Source organism: Hypanus sabinus, chromosome 5 (genome assembly GCF_030144855.1).
Source record: "Hypanus sabinus isolate sHypSab1 chromosome 5, sHypSab1.hap1, whole genome shotgun sequence".
In the NCBI taxonomy this organism is placed as follows: domain Eukaryota; kingdom Metazoa; phylum Chordata; class Chondrichthyes; order Myliobatiformes; family Dasyatidae; genus Hypanus; species Hypanus sabinus.
The window spans coordinates 30,614,905-30,637,512 of record NC_082710.1 but is presented as its reverse complement, the minus strand read 5'-3'; the positions used below and the strand labels follow the sequence as shown (position 1 = coordinate 30,637,512).

At 40.3% G+C, this 22,608-nt stretch overlaps 1 protein-coding gene across 3 annotated transcripts in view; it reads left to right on the top strand.

The window, feature by feature from the left end:
* Positions 1–3,207: 3,207 nt before the first annotated feature.
* Positions 3,208–22,608, top strand: part of cep120 (centrosomal protein 120) — a 94,501-nt gene continuing 75,100 nt past the window's right edge. For 2 of the 3 annotated variants that reach the window (XM_059969664.1, XM_059969663.1), the window contains exons 1-6: positions 3,210–3,399; positions 7,846–8,002; positions 8,456–8,570; positions 8,893–9,034; positions 12,295–12,455; positions 17,422–17,619. In XM_059969664.1, the coding sequence (XP_059825647.1) occupies positions 3,351–3,399; positions 7,846–8,002; positions 8,456–8,570; positions 8,893–9,034; positions 12,295–12,455; positions 17,422–17,619 (822 nt within the window). In that variant the 5' untranslated portion in view covers positions 3,210–3,350. Of the gene's footprint in view, positions 3,400–7,845; positions 8,003–8,455; positions 8,571–8,892; positions 9,035–12,294; positions 12,456–17,421; positions 17,620–22,608 lie in introns of all 3 variants that reach the window. The other variant, XR_009512140.1, reaches the window with a different exon arrangement.

The window sequence follows — 22,608 nt, the reverse complement described above, 5'->3', positions numbered from 1 at the left end:
TCGATTTCTCGAACTTCCGGTAAAGTGTTCTATAAATAAAATCTATTGTTGTTACTGTTACTACTGTTATCCTCTCCCAATGAGAACCAGACAGGAAGGCGTACACTTGTGCCTTCTTCTCAAGCAAATTCAACTCTACACAGCACCATTATGAAGTGGCACCTCGTTATCAAATGGGCTATGGAAGATTGGCAGGAAGGAAAACCTGAGCCCTTTCTGATCTTCTCTGACCACCAGAACCTCATATCCATACACCAGACCTGCTAACTGAACCCATGTCAGGCTTGCTGGGCCCTCTTCTTCGAGCAATTCAACTTCACCATCTCCTACCAACTTAAGATCCATGGACACTAAGGCAGATGCCCTGTCACAACAGTGTTGTCTTGCGCACTGCTCATACAGACCAGATCATTACACAGGACATTGGGACAGAACAAAGTAAAACAATGGGAATGCAGAATAAAGTGTAACAGTTGCAGAAAAAGTGCAGTGAAGATAAACGATAAGGTGAAAGTTCATAATGAGGTGGATTGGGAGATTAATTCATTGGACTGGGTTACCAATCAACACTGAGGTAGAAACTGCCTTTGAACTGTTGGTAGGAGCTTTCAGGCTTTTGAATCTTCTGCCTGATGGGAAAGGGGAGGAGAGAGATTGTCCAGGGTGGATGGGGTCTTTGCTTATGCTGGCTGCTTTCCTGAAGCAACAGGAAGTATAGACAGAGTCCATGGAAGGGAGGCTAGTTTCTGTGATGTATCCACAACTTTCTCCCCAGAAGAGTCATCCCAAGCTTCCAGTTGTATGTGATTTCAATTCCCCTTCTCATTCCTACACTGACATGTCCAACCTCAGCTTTCTCCACTGCTCGGGTGAAGCCCAACACAAATTAGAGAAACAGCACCTCAAATTCCACTGGAGTAGACAGATGGATAGATACTTCATTGATCCCAAAGGAAATTACAGTGCCACAGCAGCATTACAAGTGCACAGATATACAAGTGTTAGAAGAGAAGTAAGAAAGAATAAATAGTAAGTTACCTTAAACAGTCTAACAGGAGGGTTCATCTCTTCCCTGGCTATAGGTTGACCCGTTATAGAAGCTAATGGCTAAGGGTAAGAACGACCTTATATAGCACACTTTGGAGTAGTGTGGTTGTCTTAGCCTGTTACTAAAAGTGCTCCCCTGTTCTGCCAGGGTAATATGCAGAGGGTGAGAAACATTGTCCAGAATTGCTAGGATTTTCTGTTAGGTCATTTGATCTACCACAGCCTCAAGTGTGTCCAGTTTGACTCCGATAACGGAGCCAGCCTTTCTAATCAGTTTATTGAGCCTTTTGGAATCAATTGCGTTGATGCACACCACCACATAGAAGGTTGTTCTGGGGACAACAGACTGGTAGAACATGTGATGGAGAGAGCTGCAGACTCCAAAGGACCTCAGTATCCTCAGGAAGTAGAGGCAACTCTGGCCCTTCTTGTACACAGCCTGTGTTGGTGCTCCACTCAAGTAGGTCGACCAGGTGCTCCCCCCCCCCCCCCAAGGTACTTGTAGATCCATATAATACAATGGTGTGAATGTTGATTTTTTTTCAATTTCACATAACCCTCCCCTCTGGAATCTTTCACCCCTCCTCTTATTCTGATAGTACTCCGGTACTCCCATTTTTATCCACTTACCATCCAACCCCAAAGTACACCTCCTATCTCCAGCTTCCCATCACCCATTTTCATTCCCATCCTCCATCCCCTGGTAATTCCATCCATCTACGACACACACATTTACTCCTCTGGTTCCATCTGCCATTCTCCTCTCCCCTAATGGTTCACATTGTCATCTTCCCTACTTATCAGATTCCAACACTGGTAACCTTTGTGTTTCTGCTTATCTCCACCTTCACCTCCATTCCAATCAACGCCTCCACCTGCTTCTCTTCCTTTTGCCTCCCTCCATTCATCATCCACATGCCTCTGTAGCCTATTCCAACCTTCCCCTCATGTACCTGACTCAATCTAGCCATCACCCTTTACCCTTCACCAATCCACCAATCACCTTCCTTCTTGCATCAACATTCCCTCTAAAGTGTGTATGTTTGAGCTTTTGCTACTAGCACACAAAAGTTTGTCACCCTTTACCTCGTAGGTATATTAAGTATATTCCACAATTCGATAAAGGAAAACATTTCCTCTTCCGGTTTCTGATGTGGTCAGTGTGACAATGTGGTTTGTGATGATTTGTCTGCAGATTTTAGAACTGGTTTATTTATACTGCTTTTACTGAAGAAGTTATTGATTCACTATGTCAAATTCCAAAGAAGCAAAAGGTGTGAAGTGCAAAAGAACTGTGAGTTCATTTAAAGGAGAATGGCTTAATGAAACATTAGAAACTGCTACACAGAAAGCTCATGAGGTCAGGAACATGCAGATACAAGCAATACTTATGTACAAATACAGAAACTGGTGTTACCTGTGTGTATTGTCAGGATGTAAAAGTTGGTAGAGAATTTGCAAGTGTGAAGAAATGGAGTGATATTTGGAAACGTTGACTCTTTAAAATGTCATTTAGCAAGTGAATCACATATGGACAGCGTGCAAAAGCTCCAGCAAGAAAATATTTCATTACCCGCTGCAGGCCTACTATGTGAATTGTGTGAGAGTGCAGATGAATGTGGGTGAAAATGATCAAATCCAGAGGAGATCGAAGTTCTTATCGACTGTGTTTTATTAGCTGTTAAAATGAATACCTCTATCTATAAAATTCAGAGTGCACGTTGCTGCCACTGGGCCAAAAATTGCACAGCACAAAGTTTTTGCATACACTGGTCATTGCAAATTAGAGGGAACAGTGCATACAATCTCCTCTCTCCACTTTCAGTCCTGTCGCAGGGTTTTGAGCCAAAAGATTTACCATTTCTTCCACACCCCACCCACAGATGCTGTTCAACCCGTTGAGCTCCACCAGCAGGTTATTTGATACTCAGAATTTTGGATGGTGCCTGACCGGTGGATTTTCTGCACTACTGAATGCAATTTTTATCAATGCACCCACATTGTAATTAAATGCTGCGAAATTGTGTAAGTCTAATCGAGTGCAGTAGAGAAGCCACCGGCGACAATGCGCCGCCGGCCCTGCAGGGGGCGCCCGTGGGGAACGCCAACGTAATTTCCGTTTAGGCCGCGACTGTTGGGACCGGAAGGTGAATTCTTTGAACGTAGAGGCGGCAAAAGATGGTGCAGCAGCGGGGAGCTGACGGCCGAGGGGGCAGGGCGGTGGGGGGTGCGGCGGAGGTAGGGCAGCCGGCGTTGAGTGACGATTGACTTTTAGCTCGGGACGCGGAGCGCTTCGCCGTACGATGGGCGCCAGGTCGGAGCAGCTGCTGATCGTCGTGTCCGTCCTGGAAGGTAAAAGGGCCGCCGTGAGCAGGCAGGGAGCCCAGCCGCAGTTCACACCTCCTTTGCTGCTTCCGGGATCGTGATCTGACAGCTCCCCACCAACCCCTTTCCCCTCGCTCCCTCCGCTCCCAATTGCTGGCCCTCCTCTCCCCTCCCTCCTTTCCTGGATCTCCCTTTAACAGTGTTGGTTCCATCCCTTTTGCTCACTGTTGTGTCGGGCTATCTATCCACCTGCTGTGCTCTACCAGCATTTTGTGTGTGTTATCCACCTTTTACTTGTTACTAGTTCTGCAAACATTTTCCCCATGTTGCATCTGTCTCCCCCCTCACTTTTGCTTCCTTTTCATGAGACTTGGATCGCTCTGCCTCTCCATCCCCATCTGTCCACTTTGTTCCGATTACCTCTCTTTACCTTGAATTCATAGCTTTATACCTAATCCATTGGTCATAGATTCTTTTTGCCCCTTCTCCCCACCTTAGCTCTTGCCCCTGCACCTTCCTATCCCCAATTGAAGGTTTAGTTCTTCCGTTCAGGGCGGCATTTATAATTGACTAGAACTTTCCTGGGCAATGTAATTCACTACTCTAGATTTTCCTCATTAACATCGTCTAGAAGCCTCCTGTGAAAGTTAAAAATGCTATTTCATGAAGAAATGGCGACTGTCTTGTAACTTTGATTCTTCTCTTTAGAGGTGGTATTTGTTCAGAAGTTTGCATTATTCATATTGGTAAATTTGCTGAAGGTTTGTAACTAATTGCATTCATAACATCAAATTTTCCCATGTAAACAATGTAGCATTATGTTCAAATGCAATATTGCATACAGATGAAAAATTTAAATAAAAATTACATTAGTCTTAGTAAATAAAGTGAATGATTTCTGATCTTTTCAAAGCCACCTAACCCTTGTAATTGATAGTATTACTCTGCTACATTTTACTGATTTCTAGACATTGAGATCAATTTTTGTTATCAGCCAAATTTGGCACTTTAATCCATGCATGCTCTGATTTGAATGGCTAGCTTACTACCTAGTGCACTGGTCCATTATGAATTTCCCCACAGATTGCAATTATCTTTAGCAATTTGAGCTGTGATGCTCAAATAAACTAATAATCAGAACTTGTCTGTAGTTGTTAGATGATGCAGTTTGAAGTTTTTGAGCAGTACGCTCTATTTATAATAACTTCTTCAAACACTCCACTGATGTTTCTCAAATCAGAATCAGGTTTAATATCACTGGCATTTGTCGTGATTTTTTTTTGCTTTGTGGCTGCAGTACACTGTAATACAAAATACTATAATAAAAACTGTAAATTAGGATTAGAAATATGGATGACAAAAAGAGAGAGAAAAAATAATGAGATAGTGTTCATGGTTTTGTTGTCCAGAAATCTGATGGAAGGAAGATGCTGTTCATGAAATGTTGAGTGTGTGTCTTTCTGCTCCTATACCACCTCCTTCCTTGTTGGTAGCATTCAAAAGAGGCCACGTCCTGGGTGATGGGGTTCCTTAACGATGGATGCTGCCTTCTTGAGGCATTGGCTTTTAAAGATGTCTTTAATGCTGGGGAGGCTTGTGCCCATGATGAAGCTGGTCGAGTTTGCAAATTTCTGTCCCTTTTTTTGCTCCTGTGCCGTGGAAATTTGCAAGTTTCTTTAATGATGTACCAAGTCTCCTCAAACTCCTAATGAAATATAGCTGTTGTTGTGCCTTCTTTGTATCAATCTCTTGGACCTAGAGATGTTGACACCTGGGAACTTGAAACTGCTCACCCTTTCCACTAATGATCCCTTGAAGAAGACTTGTATAGTTCTGGATCGCCGGTCTTTTATGCCACACATCTAGTCCTCAGCAGACAATGAATCTCCTAGATCAGGGGTCGGCAACCCACGGCTCCGGAGCCACATGCGGCTCTTTCATCTCTGTGCTGCGGCTCCCCGTGGTTTGTTAGTTTTTGAAATGTAATTCAAAATTTGAAGATTATGGTGATCTTGCACAATCTAAAAACGTTGTGGAGACCCCATTTCCTGGCACATCCGAACCGGCTCACAATTAGCCACCGTTCCGGCTAAGGGAGATAGCCTACGGGGGTTTGTGAGTATGTGTCTTTTGGAGCATCCGCGCCCACGGGGACGGGTTGAGGGAGGCTTTAAAGCAAGGCTGTTTAGTTCGAATAAAGTTACCTTTGATTGCAGTGTCTTTATTTTAGCGCTGCATGTAGCACACCGCTACAACGTGTTTTTTATCGCTATTAATATACATCACCACTGCCAATGCCTGACACCCGCCAGTGCGCGCTTTCTTTTAATTCTTCGATCCAAGGTAGGCTACCTATGGAGTAACCTTCAACCCAACGTCTTTTTTTCGGAGTTCAAAATGTTTTTGTTGCATGCAGAAATGTAATTTTGTTTTCTCTACAGGAGTTCATCAATTTCATAAATGCAACACATTATAGTTTGTTTATAAAGGCAAAAAAAAACCCATTGTATGCAGTGTTATTTCATTTTAAATGTCAAACGGGTTTTGTGGCTCCCAGTGTTTTCTTTTCTGTGGGAAATGGGTCCATATTGGCTCTTTCAGTGGTAAACGTTGCCGACCCCTGTCCTAGATCATCCACAGCTTTTGGCTTAGATCTGTCAGTAAGTTCTCAAAGGCACACACTCAACCACATAGGTCTTGATAAAGTTGGTGAATGCTGCAATGTTATCATTCAGATTTGAAGATGAGTCCCTGAATATAATCCAGTCCACAAACACAAAGCAGTCATCCTCTCCCCCCCCCCCCCCCCACCTCCCTTGACCATACTTTTTTGGTTCATATCTTTGGAGCAGCAGACTAGTCACTGCCTAAATGTTGGGAGTAGGATTCCAGTGGGATTCCAGTGCTGATATTAGAGGCTAATCCAAGCTGGCTTGGTTAAATTGAATTCCCCAGCAATGATCGGGAAGGTGTGCTGCTTCATGACTGCTATCACAGTGCTTACCTTTTGCAGTGCCTGCCTAAATTGGTCTGAGGTGGAATGTACACCACTACCAAAATGATGGTGGAAAACTCCCTCGGCACGTAAAATGGATGACATTTATTCGCTAGATGTTTCAGGTCAGGTGAGCAGGGTTGAGACAGAACTGCCACGATGAATTAATCATAAAGCATACTCCTCCTCCTCTACCTTTAAAAAAACTTGGCTGTCCTGTCTTTACAGTGAACGGAAAAGCCATCAGGCTGGAGTGTTCTGTCAGAAATGGCATATGTGAGCCACATTTCCATGCAGCAAAGTACACAACAGTATACGATAAGAGCCAGAAGAAAAGATTTTAAGTGTTTGTGATTGTAATTGTGACCCAGTGCACTGTATGTACTTGATATAATCATTTTTGGAGAAATATTGGAAAGATATTTTTGATATTATATCTGCGGTTTTGAATATTGATTTACAACCTCATCCTATTACCGCAATTTTTGGTTTACCAATGTTAGATTCACAGCATTTATCTTCTTCAGCCCGTCGAATGATTGCATCTCTAACTTTGATGGCTAGAAGATCTATATTGTTGAATTGGAAAGAAATTGATCCTCCCACTGTATTTAATTGGTTCTCTCAAACTATGTTATGTTTAAATTTAGAAAAAATTAGAAGTGGTACTTTTGAGACTTCTATTAAATTTGAAAAGTTATGGAGACCATTTATTCAACATTTTCATATGATGTAATATGACCCTTTGCCAAGTACATTTGATTTCCCAGCTTTTAGCTTATGTATTTTGAGAGGACCGGAAGTGACGGCATTGATGAATACTTATTTTTGTGAGATATTATAAACAGCCCACTTTTTTTTTTCTTCTCTTTTGTTTGTTTTTTTTTCTTTTATATTACTTATTAGCTATAGTTATTAGATTAGATTAGTTAGTTCTGCATTATATAAATTTTTTTTTGTTTTTTTTCTTTCTTTTTTCTGTTTTTTTAATATTATACATTATGAAATATTTAGATTTACTATGTCCATACATATATCTTATGGCTTATGTCTTGGTAAACTCATTTATATTGTAACTATTATGTATGTTTTTTTTTTCATATGTAATGGAATGTGTATGTTGGTAATTTCTTTATCAATATATCATCTGTATTCTGTCCATATTATTAATATTAATAAAAAGATTTAGAAAGAAAGAAAGAGATGTGGCTCTGAACTCACTATTTGTGAAACTTCATTGAGATGTCAACTTGAACAGTTTACTTCAGTTTATAAATAAGTTGTGTATGTAATTTTTTCACCCCAGTTGGCCACAGAGATTTTATTTGAATCTAATTTTTCAATAGTGCTGCTGGTTTACAATAGATTGAATCATAAGTTGTCAAGCTACAAATTCAACATTTGCCTCCTGATTTGTGGTATCAAGGAATTGTAGATCTAGGATTCTTATAACATTCTTCCTGTTGACTCTTTCTTAGGACGCTATTTTCCAAAACGTTATCGACACAAAATAGTCGTAGAAGCCCGATTTGATGGAGAGTTGCTTGCCACGGATCCAGTTGACCATAAAAGTCAGCCTGACTTTGTAACAGAGCTTGCATGGGAACTAGACAGAAGATCATTATATCAGCACAGGTACAGATAACAAGTAAAAGTGGAAGTTGTTTTGTGTACATATATTTGCTTTATGCAGCAAGTAAAACTTATTGATTGAACACTTTGAAATCAGCTGCGAATTACCAAACTATTTTGTTATTTAGACTGAGCAACACAGACAAAATGCTGGAGGAAATCAGCAGACTAGGCAGCATCTATGGAAAAGAGTAAACCGTCAACATTTCAGGCCATGACCCTTCTTCAGGACTGACGCTGCCTGGCCTTCTGAGTTCCTCCACTATTTTGTGTATGTTGCTTTGGATCTCCAGCATCTGCAGCTTTTTCTTGTTTGTTGTTATTTAGACACTTCAGTTGGCTGGCTTTCTATGCATGAACACTTGCACCTGCTAATTAGAGTTACTGTCCCTAATGGATTTACTTTATTATCTTGCAATTAAGTACTTAATATACAGATGTGTGACTCCTTCATAGGTTGCAGCGGACGCCAATCAAGTTGTATTGTTATGCAATTGATTCTCTGACATCAGCAAAGGAATCTGTAGGCTACATAATTTTGGATCTGAGGTCTGTTCAAGAGGGTAAGCAGGTGTGTTGCTTTGTTTTATTTAAAGTGCCAAGGAAATATTTCAAAATGTGCTTATTTTTACCAGATTACTAATCCACATGGTATTTTTACATGAACATTAATGGCTTTTTTTCCAAGTAAGTGTTTGACTTTTGTGGATAATAGGTATTCTAGCATCCGTTACATAATGCTACTAACTCAATGTAGCCTAAGGCCATTATTGAAATACTGTACATACTTATCAAAATACAGCAACTGGTACTTGTGTTGCTACCCATAAAATCTTAAATTGTACAGTGTTCCCAGTATAAATTTCATAATCAATTTGATATTTTTACTGCAGGCAGTTAAATGGTATCCCTTGCTTAGTAGCAAGTACACAAAAAGTAAACCCGAGATCAAGATTGGCATTGTATTGGAGACTGATACTAAGCCACAAGTGGAAGCTTTTAAAGCCAGAGAGGCACCACCAAGGGAGGGAAGAGGTAGGTGTATTTCTTTGTCATTAATTGTGTTCTTTGAATCAGTATCAAGATTAAGTTTAATTCTGAAACATGCTAAGAATATATCATCAGCAAAACTATTGCATGGTCAAAATCATATTTATTGGCTACAAGAAATTGCTGGGGTCACTCTATTGAAGATTGTTAAGGTATGTGGGTTATGACCAAAGGAAATGTAGCTGGAGTTGCTTAGCACTTTAATGCAAGGGTGTTTGTTAGGTGCATCATAAACCAAACTTACAAAAATGAGCAAAAATAGTGAAAAGAAAACTGTCAATATTTTACAAAAAGATATCCACCGGAAAACAAATAGCAGCTCCAGCTGTGAACCCCATGCAGCCCTGATCTCTCTCATCTACTGAGGGTGAAGAAGTGTTTTGTTAGGCACTAGGACATACCATCTTTAATTAGCAACAAAGTTAACTTAAGACTACACATGAATTGAAATATGATGCACAATGTAGTTACAACAATATTACAAAATAATCAGAAGCATCTACCTTAAGTACAGTATACAAACAACATACACATTTACATATCCCCATTACCAAAGAAATGAAATATTGTACCGTATATGGAGGGAATGGCACCGTAGTGCCAACTCGAGCACATCAGCTCAGTTTTAGAACCCGTTATGAAAATATACTGTGGAATATATTGAAGTGAGAACAAGTGATACTGGACTCAGAGCAACAACAGCAGAATGACAAGGCAACTTGTGTAAATGTGTGTAAGGAGCGTGTTAACTGTGTGCTGTCCATTGCAAAGGTGCACCTGGAATTCAGTTGGTTAGGAAGTCCTGTGATTTAGAGCCATCATAATTAGTAACTAATGATATTCCAAGGTCAGAATGGTGTGGACCCTATTGGGTAACAATGATGTGGTTGTTTCCATACGTCAAATGCTCTTGTCCTCCTGGGTGATGTAAGTCATGGTAGAGGTACAGTCAACAATGTATCAGCTGTTTTGCATGTAACTGCAAAACAATTTGTTTCATGATACAGCCTCATTCACGTGGAAAATATACCTTTGTGTAGGCTGTAGGTAATTGAAGATTTTTGTGGGCTTGTGGTGAGTCACTTAACCGCGGGATATCTAGGTTCTGGCCTATTCTCAAAGCCGCAGTGCTTATATGGCTGGTTTTATTGAGTTTCTGGTCAATGATGACTTTCAGGGTGTTGATACTGCAGAACATAACAAAATAATATTACTGAGTTAAATCAGATGTCTATCACCACATCCAGAGTTTGAGAAGCATTAAATTGACTTGGCCGGTCCTAGCTTTCATGTTAAGATAATTGAAGCAGAATTAATTTGCTTTCCATTCCAATAAGACAAAGCCATGCAAAGTCAACCAAAATTTATCATTGTGAGGAGAGTGTGAGAGACAAAGGTCCTCTGGTATATGCTGTGATGATGACATGCTCCCATTTTCACAGTACGCATTTTCCTGTATTGCTGGGGAGCTGCCTACTGAATCCACCAGCTTGCACACTGACTAATGTGAGAATATGATCTGTCGATATTGGATGGTGCTTGGGATTGGGGAAGTGGCCTTGAAGAGATAACGAACAGTCAGCAACTGGATGTAGGGAGGGATATGAGAGAATGGAGCAGGACAGAGACTAAAGGGAAGGGTATTAGACATAAGGGATAAGATTTGGTGAGAGGGAGGGAAGGAGGGGTTGAAATAAAAGTTACAGGTAAGTTGTGTGTGGTCAGAGTGTGTGGTATTAGCATTCATTTCAAGAGGACTGGAATATAAAAGCAAGGGTGTAATGCTGAGACTTTATAAAGCACTCAGAGGCCTCACTTGGAGTATTGTGAACAGTTTTGGGCCCCTTATCTGAGGAAGGATGTGCTGAAACTGGAGAGGGATATGCCAGAACCGGAGAGGGTTCAAAGGAGGTTCACAACAATGATTCCAGGTTTCAACAGCTTGTCATATGTAGAACATTTGATGGCTCTGTATTCACTGGAATTCAGAAGAATGAAGGGTGACCTCATTGAAAGATATCAAATGGTGAAAGCCATGATGGAGTGGATGTGGAGAGGAAGTTTCCAATGAGAGTCTAAGACCAGAGGACAGCTTCAGAAAAGAAGGGCTTCCTTTTAGAACAGAGATATGCTGGAATTTCTTTAGCCAGAGAATGGTGAATCTGTGAAATTTGTTGCCACAGGCAGCTGCGGAGGCCAAGTCTTTATGTTTATTTAAGGCAGAGGTTGATAGTTTCTTGATTGGGATACTCAGGCAGGGGGTGTGAAAGGCAGGAGATTGGGGTTGTGATGAGAAAAATGGATCAGCCATGATGAAATGACAGAGAAGGCTCAGTGGGCCTAATGGCCTAATTCTACTACTATGTATTATGGTATGCATGCGCATGTCTTGGCTAAGTCTTTAAAGCCGAGGCTGATTCTAACTTGTTTAGGATATATGCCTTCAGATCAAGGCCTTGCTATGTCAAGTTCATGGGATAGATAGTAAGCAATAGCAAGTGTTAAGTACATTGTGCACGGGTATCTGCTGCTTCTCAGAACTAGAATGGTAGACAATAATCCTCAATTCTGTGTCTCCATAAGAGGAGTCAGTGGTTTTTTCGAAAGCAACTGATCTCATAGAAGCTGTTGGTGTCATGGTTTCAAAATATAAGCAAGAATGCAGAGGCCTCAGATCAGACAGAGGCTTTATTGTTACTCCTCATGAGATCTGTATTGGTGGAATGGAATAAAATTAGTAAAGATTTCGTTTGCACTTGTTGGAAGGTTCCAGTCTAATAAGTGTGATGTCTTTGCTTTCATTCCATAAAGAAACAAAGTATTCAGTTTGCTGCCTCTTTCACTTGTCTTTTGTTTAGCTGGTATTTTTTCTCATCCTTTTCAATTTGTTAATTATAAATGCTACAGAGGGTAATAGTCTTTTTGTCTACCATAATTCTGTGTTTGTTTAAAATTATTATTCAACAACTTTATGGAGAAAGTAGATTGATGTTAAAGATGTGTATCCTTAAACTTTTTAATTTTAAATTGTGTTTGCTGTTTGACATCAAATTCAATGGCTTTATTTGGAATTTTTATTTTTAGAAATGATCTAACTTGCTGAACTTTTGGGTGAATCACTTTTCAATATGTAGTTTATCCATGAAGTATTTATTAAATGTTAAAATATTAACTTTAGGTTTAAAGTAACTGTTGAAAAATTTTAAAAATCGAAGTCCCTTCTCTGCTACTTTCATATTTCATAGTGATTGAAACGTTGCCACCTTCCTTGCTGGATGTAAACCCCAAATCTCTAACAGCAATTCTGAATGAAGAAGAAAGCTATTATCAGATTGGTCCGGCAGACTACTGCACTGATTTCTTTGTGCTTTCTGTGACCATTGCATTTGCAACTCAACTAGAACAGGTTGGTAACAATATTAGAAGCAAAAATATGAAATATTAGTCAGGTTATTACCTTTGAATTTTGTGTTTCACTGATTTTTACACAATTTAAAGATATATTTAGCAGTAATATGCCAGTGTTGCTTGATTAATGAAAAGGTTGCATTCCTGCAGAAATTTTTAGACTTTAAATGTGCTTTACCATCAAGAAAGACATGAAAACTTAAGAACTTGAGATAGTTAATGGGGATATCTTTGGAATAGTCTGTATTACATCAGAGGAGATATTGAATGTCTTAAGATGTTAGAAAATAGATCTCTGGGGCCTCAAATCTCTCAAAGTTGAAGAAGAAATTGTGGGAACCCTGGGGACATATTCTCATGGCTACGTTATCATATGTGATGGGCAAAGTAAGAAAAGACTGAAGGTTAACTAATGCAATACATTTATTTGAGATGGGCTGCACAGAAAAAGCTGAAAATTTGAGGGCAGTAAGTCTAATATGCATGGTAACTAAGATACTAGAGGGTATTTTATAGGATAAGATAGATATGCATTTGGAAAGATTGATGTGGAATAGTCAGCACAGCTCTGTATGGGAATTACGTCTCACAAATTTGATTGAGTTTCTTTGTTTAAGTGGCTGAGAAGGTTAATGAGGGCAGGGTGGTAGATGTAGTTTATGTGGACTTCAGTAAGGGCTTAGATAAGATTCCACATGTAGGCTATTTTGCGAAGTTAGAATGTGTACGATCCATGGAGAGCTAACTAACTGGATACCCAATTGACCTGATTGCATAAAGCAAAGAGTGATGATAAAGGTTGATTTTTGGACTGCAGGTTGTAACTAGTGGTGTTCACCAGGGATCTGTAGTAGTCCCACTGCTATCTGTAATCTGTATCATTGATTTGGATGAGAATTACAGATATGATTAGTAAATTTGTAGATAAAATAGGCCTTCTTGTAGACAATGACAATGGTTATTGGGATTTACAGAGGGATCTTAAGCAGCTGGTTAACTGCACTAAAGAATGACAGATGAAGTTTATTTCAGTTAAGTGTGAGGTTAGGACTTTTTGAGTGAATGACAAGACCCTGCGGAGTGTTGCACAACAGAAGGGCGAAGGTGTACAAGTACGTGGTTTCCTGAAAGTTGCATCATGGATAGACAGGATGAGGTAGAAGCCTTTTGGTACACTGGTCTTCATAAATCAGAATGTTGTGGTTGTGAAAGATGTTGGTGAGGCCGCATTTGGAATATTCTTTGGCTTTGGTCACCCTACCACAGGAAATGTGTCTTTAAGTTGGAAAGTGTGTATAGGAGATTTATGAAGATGTTGCCAGGACTTGACTGAGTTGTGGAGAGAGGTTGAGCAGGTTGCAACTTTTGTCATTGGAGGCTGAGAGATACTGTCTTTGAGGTGTATAAAAATAATGAGGCACGTAGTTTGGGTGAGAGGGATTCGTGTTCGTGTTCCTATTCATGTTGTAATAGGAATTTGAGGGGCAATTTTTTTACCCAGAGGTGGTTAATACATGGAAGATGAAGCAGCTGTATTAACAACATTTAAAAAGCACTTGCACAGGGGCATGGATAGGAAATATTTAGAACAGGAGTTCATAACCTGGGACCCATGGACCCCTTGCTTAATGGTATTGGTCCAAGGCATAAATAGTTTGAGAACCCCTGGTTTAAGCAGTATGTGTCAAACACAGGCAAATAGATGTAGCTTGGATGGGAATCTCAATCAGCATGTGCCATTTTGCACACCACAGACCGGAGGAGATACGGATTGCTTGGTAGAGTTCAAAAGAAGCAAGTGGAAGCAGATGGAGTATTTTGTGCTCCACATTCCCAAGGAGACACAAGATTGCTTGGAGGGACAGAGAGCTTAAAAGAAGCGAGCAGCAGTAGTCAGCATATTTGTGCTTCACAGTCCCAAAGAAACATTAGATTGTGCATAATTAGTCACTTGGCAAGGACCAATAAAAAAAAGTTTTGGTTTAAGTGGAGCGGCTATTGTGTGAGTGGGCTATTGTTGGAATGGGGAGTTGAGGCTAGTGATCTCAGGCCAAGCTTTGGTGAGGAGACGATAGGCCTTAGGTAGAGTTTTTTTTCATTATTTATTCTTTCTTTATTTCTTGCATATTTAGAGCAGTGGGAATGCCAGGAGGGAAACTGGAATGCTCCTCCTGTGTGTCCCTGATGACCACACCTGCAAAAAGTGTGTCTAGCTGCAGCTTCTAACAGACCATGTTAAGGAGCTGGAACTGGATGAAGTCCGGATCATTTGGATGGTTAAGGGGTTGATAGACAGGACATATAGGGAGGTAGTTACCTGTGTCCCAAGGTGCGGTACCATCAGGTAACTGGGTGACCATCAGGAGGGGGAAATCAGATTGGCAGCCAGTACAGAGTATCCCTGTGGCTATTCCCCTCAACAACAGGTATATCACTTTGGATACTACTGGGGGGTGTTGTAAAGGAAAGTCACAGCAATCAGGTGTCTGGCACTGAGTCTGACTCTGTGGCTCAGAAGCGTAGTGGGGAGAAGAGACGAGTTGTGGTGTTTTGTAGGGGATTTGTTGGTTCAGGGAACAGAAGGTTTGAGTTCACAGCATTCTGATGTGGGAGGGTGAGCAGCAAGAGGCTCTTGGTCCAGATTGGTACCAATGACAAGGGTAGGAGGGGTGATGAAGTCCTGCAAAGTGATTTCAGGGAATTGGGTGCTAAGTTAAATGACAGTATCTGCAGGGTTGTGATCTCAGCATTGCTACCCATTCCATTTGCTAGTGAGGCCAGAAATAGGAAGGTTATACAGTTTAACATATGGCTAAAGGAGTTGATGCAAAATGATTTTTGACCCATTGGGCTCTCTTTCGGGAAGGTGGGACCTGTATATGAGGGATGGTGTGCACCTGGAAGACTGAAAGGGGACTAATTGCGGGAAGGTTTGCTTGTGGTTTGTTGGGGGGGGGGGGGGGTGGTGGTTTAAGCTAGAGTTGCAGGGATGGGAATCCAAGCATCAGAACAGATAGTGAAGTGGTTGTGGAGAAAGATACTAAGCCTACATACAACATTAGGCATCTGAAGGTTGAGCATGGTGGAACTAATGTTTCGAGCTGCAACTTTTTCAATGCCAGGAATATTATGGGAAAGGTGGATGAGCTTAGGGCATGGATCAGCATGTGGAATTATGACATTTTAGCTATTAGTGAGACTTTGTTGTAGAAGGGACAGGAAAGAAATGTTTAATTGTTTAAGGAAAATGAAGATTTTTTTGCGAGAGTTGCAGCTCATTGAAATTCTCAACCACAGACCTATGAAGGAAGAGCCATCAGACATATTCAAAGCAGATTTAGATATTTGTACTGTTTTGAGATTGCAGGTTCGTTTGCTGTGAGTGTCGCTTTAAGTGCCTGAGTGAGGCGTGACTATGACGTTAGTCACAAGCTGCGGCAGTGGGCTTCAGAGTTTCACAGAGAGAGAGAGAGAGAGAGAGAGAGGGACAGGCTGTTGGAACTTCATCTTGTCACTGCTATGGTTTGGAACTCTTCCATGCCCAAAGGATTGGGTTGATCATTGGCACGCAGTGCACAACAGATGTGTGACTGTCACTTCGTATAATCCATATGTGTGGATTTGTTGGAGTATCCTGTGGTATCACTTTTGTTGGCCCTTACCTGGAATCGGGGTGTTGTGGTAACCACTTGAAGACGATATTCCTGTCACTGTCACCTGGTGAAATTTCTAAGTGGATTTCGGAACAACTCGACAGATAAGAACTTCGACGACTGCTATTTCGTTTACCCAGCGTAGAATCTGAAATTCTTCATAATTGTCTTTTCTCTACATTTTCATGTGAATTAACAAATCTCTCCCCTCATTCACTTGTTCCGTGGATTACTGAACTTTTCTACTTTACCATCTTAAGACTTTAAGCATTGTTTCCCAAGCTTGATAGTTTGGGAGCTATATACACACAGAGATATGCCTAACACTGTTAATTCCTGTTTATTTTGTTTATTCTCTTATATTTGGAGTAGATACTAATAAAGATGCAGGTCAGGCAGCATCTATAGGAAGAAGTATAGTGGATGTTTCGGGCCGAGACCCTTTGTCAGAATGAAGGGTCTCAGCCTGAAACGTCGACTGTACATTTTCCTATAGATGCTGCCTGGCCTGCTGCGTTACACCAGCACTTTGTGGTGCTTGAATTTCCAGCATCTGCAGATTTCCTCGTGTTTACTCATAAAGATAGTAGTTTTAACATCAAAAACCAGACTCTATTAGTGATATATTGTTGGTGGTACGTTACAGTACCACTTGGTAGTAAAACGGTATAGAGAGAGAGCAGGAGAGTGGTGTTGAGGCCAGGACATGATCAGACATGATCTTATTGGCTTAAGGGGCTAATTGATCCATTGCATGCTTTTTATGACTTTGTCTTTGTGTTCAGAATTGCATCAGCATTTTGAAGTTACCTCATGCACAGAATTCATCCAGATGAATCCCGGTAACAAGTAGTGTGTTGTGATCTTCAAAAGTCATCAAGGTCTGGGAAGAAATACTTGGCAAAATACATTATTGTCAGAGAATGCCACTGTTGGTTGTAGTGAGAAAAGCTTTGTAAATCAAGGACACGTTCTACAGAGTCAACAGCATTACAAACATCAATTCAATTTAAATGTTTGTTTAAATCTAGATCTGTTTGTGACTTTTACATGTTTGACCATTTCCGATGCAATCATAACTCTAGAATGCCTAACTTGCAATTGAGTTCAGAAAATATATTCTGTAATGTGGGGAGAAAACTAATGGCTCCTTCATTTATTTGATAAGTGAGCGAGCATGAGAGGTTGATAATGTATAGACATTTAATTTTTAAGCACCAAACAAAATATTTTATTTTTCCATTCACAGACATTTATGCAAAAATCCTTTCATATAAATGTGTATTTTTTTCCCCTTTGTTTTATTTTTAGTTAATTCCAAGCACAATTAAGCTGCCAGATGAGAGACCTGAATTTTTCTTTTACTATACTTTGCTGGGAAATGATGTCACCAATGATCCTTTCACTGATCTGATAAACCCAAATTTTGCACCTGAACGAGCTTCAGTGAAGATTCGTAGTCGAAGAGAAATTCTACGTTTATTCTTAGCTGCTCAACCAAGCCTGCAGGTAAAGGTTGTGTTTTGTACTTCAGTTCACAAGATATAGTAATTACATTACTGGACTAATTATTGAGGCATCTTGGTTAATGATCTTGAAACCAAATTCAAATTCAATTTGGGATTTAAATTCATTTAATTCTATTAATCTGGAACTACAAATAAAGACATTGGTAATGACAAAAAAAATCTACCAGATGGTCTTCTTGATGCTGAAAGTTTACTAATGTATTTTAGCTAAAGATGGAAGTCCAGCTAGCTTGTTCGAAATGTGTCTTCAGTCCTGTGATTAACTTGTCATTTGTAACCTGTGATTAACTTGTCATAAGTAGCATTAGAAGTCACATAGATGGACTTGGGATTGGGAAATAAAACAATGAGTAAATGAAAATAAACTTCTGCCTTGAATATTAAGCAATGTTGTCATTAGGATAATTTTTGTATCCAGACTAATAACTTACCAAGTACAGTGCCTATAAAAAGTATTCACCCCCCCCCCCCCCCCCCCCAGAAGTTTTCATGTTTTATTGTTTGACAGCATTGAATCACAGTGTATTTAATTTGGCTTTTTGACACTAATTAAAAAAAAGACCATGTGTCAAAGTGAAAACAAATTTCTACAAATTGTTCTAAATTGATTACAATTATTAAACAATAATTGATTGCATAATTACTTATTCCCTTCAAGTCAGTATTTAGTAGATGCACCATTAGCAATAATTATAGCCATTCTTCTTTACAAAACTGCTCAAGCTCTGTCAGATTGCATAGGGATGGTGAATGAACAGCCCTTTTCAAGTCCAGCCACAAGTTCTCAATTGGTTTGAGATCTGGATTCTGATTTGGCCACTCCAGAACATTAATTTTATTGCTTTTAAGCTATTCCTGTGTAGCTTTGGCTTTAATGCTTGGGGTCATTGTCTTGCTGGAACATAAATCTCCCAAGTTGCAGTTCTCTTGCAGATTGCATTAGGTTTTCCTCTAGGATTTCCCTGTGTTTTTGCTGCATTCATTTTGCCCTCTATCTTCACAAGCCTTCCAGGGCCTGCTGCAGTGAAGCCTCCCCACAGCATGATGTCGCCACCACTATGCTTCATGGTAGGGATGATGTGTTTTGGGTGTGTGGTGTTTGGCAAACATAGTGTTTAGTCTGATGGCCAAAAACCTCAATTTTGGTTTTATCAGACTACAGAACATCCTTCCAGTTGACTTCATAGTCTCCCACGTGCATTCTGGCAAATGCTAGCCGAGATTTCATGTGAGTTTTTTTCAACAGTAGCTTTCTCTTTGTCACTCTCCCATAAAGCTGCGACTGGTGAAGCACCTGGGCTACAGTTGTATGTGCAGTCTCTCCAGTCTCCCCCATCTCAACCATTGAAGTTATGGGTCTCTTGGTGACCTCCCACACTTCTTGCAAGGTCACTCAGTTTTTGAGGACAGCCTGCTCTAGACATATTCACAGCAGTGTCATATTCTTTCCATTTCTTGATGATTGACTTAACTGTACTTCAAGGGATATTCAGTGACTTGGATATTTACTTGTGTCCATCTCCTGACTTGTGCTTTTCAATAACCTTTTCGCGGAGTTGCTTGGACTGTTCTTTTGTCTTCATGGTGGAGTTTTTGCCAGGGTACTGACTCACTAGCAGTTGGACTTTCCAGCTACAGGAGTATTTTTACTACAATCAATTGAAACACCTTATCTGCACCCAGGTGAACTCCATTTAACTAATTATATAACTTCTGAAACCAATTGGCTGAACCAGTATGATTTGGTGTGTCATATTAAAGGGGGTGGATACTTATGCAATCAATTATTTTGTGTTTTGTATTTGTAATTAATTTAGATAACTTCGTAGAGATCTGCTTTCACTTTGACACGAAAGAGTCTTTTCTGGTGATTGGTATCAAAAAAGCCAAAATTAAATCCACTGTAATACAATGTAAAACAGTAAAACATGAAAACCTCTGGGGGATTGATTTCTTATTTTAATAGGCACTGTATATTATAGTTCTGTGTTTTAAGCCCTATTAGAATCTTCTCCAACTTTAGAATTGCATTACCATCTCTGAATTTTGTTTCTTAGATACTCTTCAGTGCATTCTGCCTTCTTTTCGTTGGAAGGCGAGCTCTGAGTAAATAGTGCCTTGCTCATGGGAATATTCTCAGTAACTGTTAAGTCTCCATGTTTTCCTTTTCACAAAAAAATACTAAATACTTAAGTTTTCTGTTAGGCTTTGTTAAAAATTTTCTTTGGAAAATTATTAATAACTTTATGCATTATCAATTTGTCACTGAATTCAACAGCTTGTACAGAGGATAGGACTGATGCTCTTCTCAATATTTGATGAGACTTATTCAGACTGTTACTGGTGGTGTTCTGTAGCTATCTGTACTGGGACCCTGGTGGTTTGTCATACACGCAAATGGTCTTGATGAAACTATATAAGGATGGGTTATTAAGTTTGCAGACAATATGAAAATTGGTGGTGTGTACAGTGCAGAAGACTGGCAAAGGACACAGTGGGATGTACAGAAGATCGTTTGTATATATGGGCAGTGAAGTAGCAGGTGGAGTTTAATCCAGCCAAAAATTTGAGTGGTACCATGGAATATAAAATGTAAAGAGATGGTACACTGTTAATAACAAGACCCTTAGCAATGTTGATGTGCAGAGAGATCTTGGGACACCGGTTCATAGGTCCCTGAAAGTGGTTACGCAGGTTGGTAGAGTGGTAATTAAAAAATATGACATACTTGCCTTTTTTAGTTGAGGAACTGAGTTTGAGTTGGGAAGTTGTGTTGCAGCTTTAGTTTGCAACTGGAGTATTGCATTCAGATCTGGTCACCTCTGTACTAAGAAAGATGTTGAAGGTTTGGAGAGAATTCAGAAGAGGTTTATCAGGGTGTCGTCTAGACAAGAGGGCATGAGCTTTCATGAGAGTTTGAACAAACTTGGGTTATTTTCTCTGGAGTGGCAGAGGCTGAGTGAGATCTGACAGAGGTTTATAAGGTTATGGGAGGCATAGATAGAGTGGACAGCTGGTATCTTTTTACCAGGGTTAAAATGTCTAAATCCAGGGCATGTGTTTAAGGTTAGAGTGTGTGAGTTTGAAGGAGATGTGTGAGAGTGGTGGGTGCCTGGAATGTGCTGTCTGGGGTAGTGGTGGAGGCAAGTACAATAGAGGTGTTCAAGAGGCTCTTTGAGAGGCCAATGAATATGCAGCAAATAAACAAATATGGAGGCTGAAAGGATTAGTTTAGTTGGGCATTTGATTACTAATTTAATTAATTTGCCACAGCATTATAGCCTCTAGGTTCTGTTCTCTTCTGCATTATGTGTCTAGTTTGCTTTTTGTGTTGTCCTTATTTGTACTTGAAAGTATGACCTTGGCTTTGCGGATGGGAATAAAACAGTCGATAATGCCAGTTATCCTTTTATCCCTTTCTGTACTTCTGTGGCTTGCACTTAAGACATCTCAATTATTACTTTTATCTCTGGTTAAAGACACTTCTGAAAATCCTTTTTGACTTGCTAGTTCAAATTTCAATACAAGTTTATTGTCGTTCAGCCAATACATGTATACTGCCAAACGAAACAGCGTTTCTCCAGTCCATGTGCATAACACAGTATATATAACTCCTACAATACACAAAGTAATATTACCACAAATAAATTAACAAATAATATAATATATTCCACAAGATTAGCATTTAGCATAAGATGCATTTATGACACAAGCTAAAAAGTAAACAGTATAATGCTTCTGGCACTTTATATGTGATGAGATTGGGTGGTGGCAGAAAATTCAGTGGTCTCTCAGCCTGGCTGGAAGAAACTGTATCCTATCATAATACTACGGTACCTCCTGCTGGATGGTAGGGAGTTAAAGAGATTATGAGACGGATGGGAGAGATCCTCAACAATGCTAAGAGCTGTGTGTATGCAGCACTCCTGATAAATATTTGTGATGGGTAGAAGAGAGACCCTGATGATACCTCACAATTATTGAAGGGTTTTGGAGTCTGATACCTTGCAATTCTTCTACCAGATGGTGATACAGCTCAGGCCACTCTTACTATTGCTCTTGGAAAACTTGACTAGAATTGGTGTATGGGAGTGGGTGAGGGAAGCATTGCTCGCCTCAATCTCCTCAGCAAGTGGAGATGCTGCTGTGTTTGACTAAAGAGGTGGTGATGAGGGACCTGGTAAGATTGTGCTTCGTGTGCATTTCCAGAAGCTCTACTCTCTCCATGGAGGAACCATTCATGTGCAGTAAGGAGTGATCAGCTTGCATCTATCTAAAGTCCTTAGTCATCTCTTTAGTCTTATCCATGTTGAGAATCAGGCTGCAGTGGGCTGGGCATGCAGCCCTGGGTTCGCCAGTGCTCAGAGACATAGAGGTAGAGGTGTTGCTGCCAACATGGACTGACTTTTTTTTTGTCAAGAAGTCCAAGATACAGTTAACAGAGAGAGATGTTGAGGCTAACAAGAAAACGTTACCCACCAGCTTCTGAGGGTGATAATTTTAAATGCCAAGTTGAAGTTCATAAACAGCATCCTGGTATATGAGACACCATTTTTTTGGTGGGACAAGATGGAGTGGAGGGCAGAGGCTATGGCATCATCAGTGGACTGATTTGAGTGATAAACTAATTGGAAAAGATCAAGTGTAGCAGGAAAATGGAATTTAATGTAATCCATAACTAGCCACTCAAAGAACTTCATTATTGTTGAGTTCAGTAAGACTGGAAGGTTTTTATTGAGGCAGGTTACCATTTGCTCTCTTGGCCACTGGGATGATGATGGCTACCTCAAAGCCTGAGGGGACAGTGGACTGTTGCAGTGAGATGTTGAAGAGTCTGTTAGAACCTCTGTTAATTTACTGAGCATCCGACCATGAATGCTAACAGGCCATGCAGCTTTGCTTGAGGTGACCGTGACTCGGGTTTTCCCTCACATCAGCTGTGGCCAGACAGTGTCTGCTCCTTGGGGTG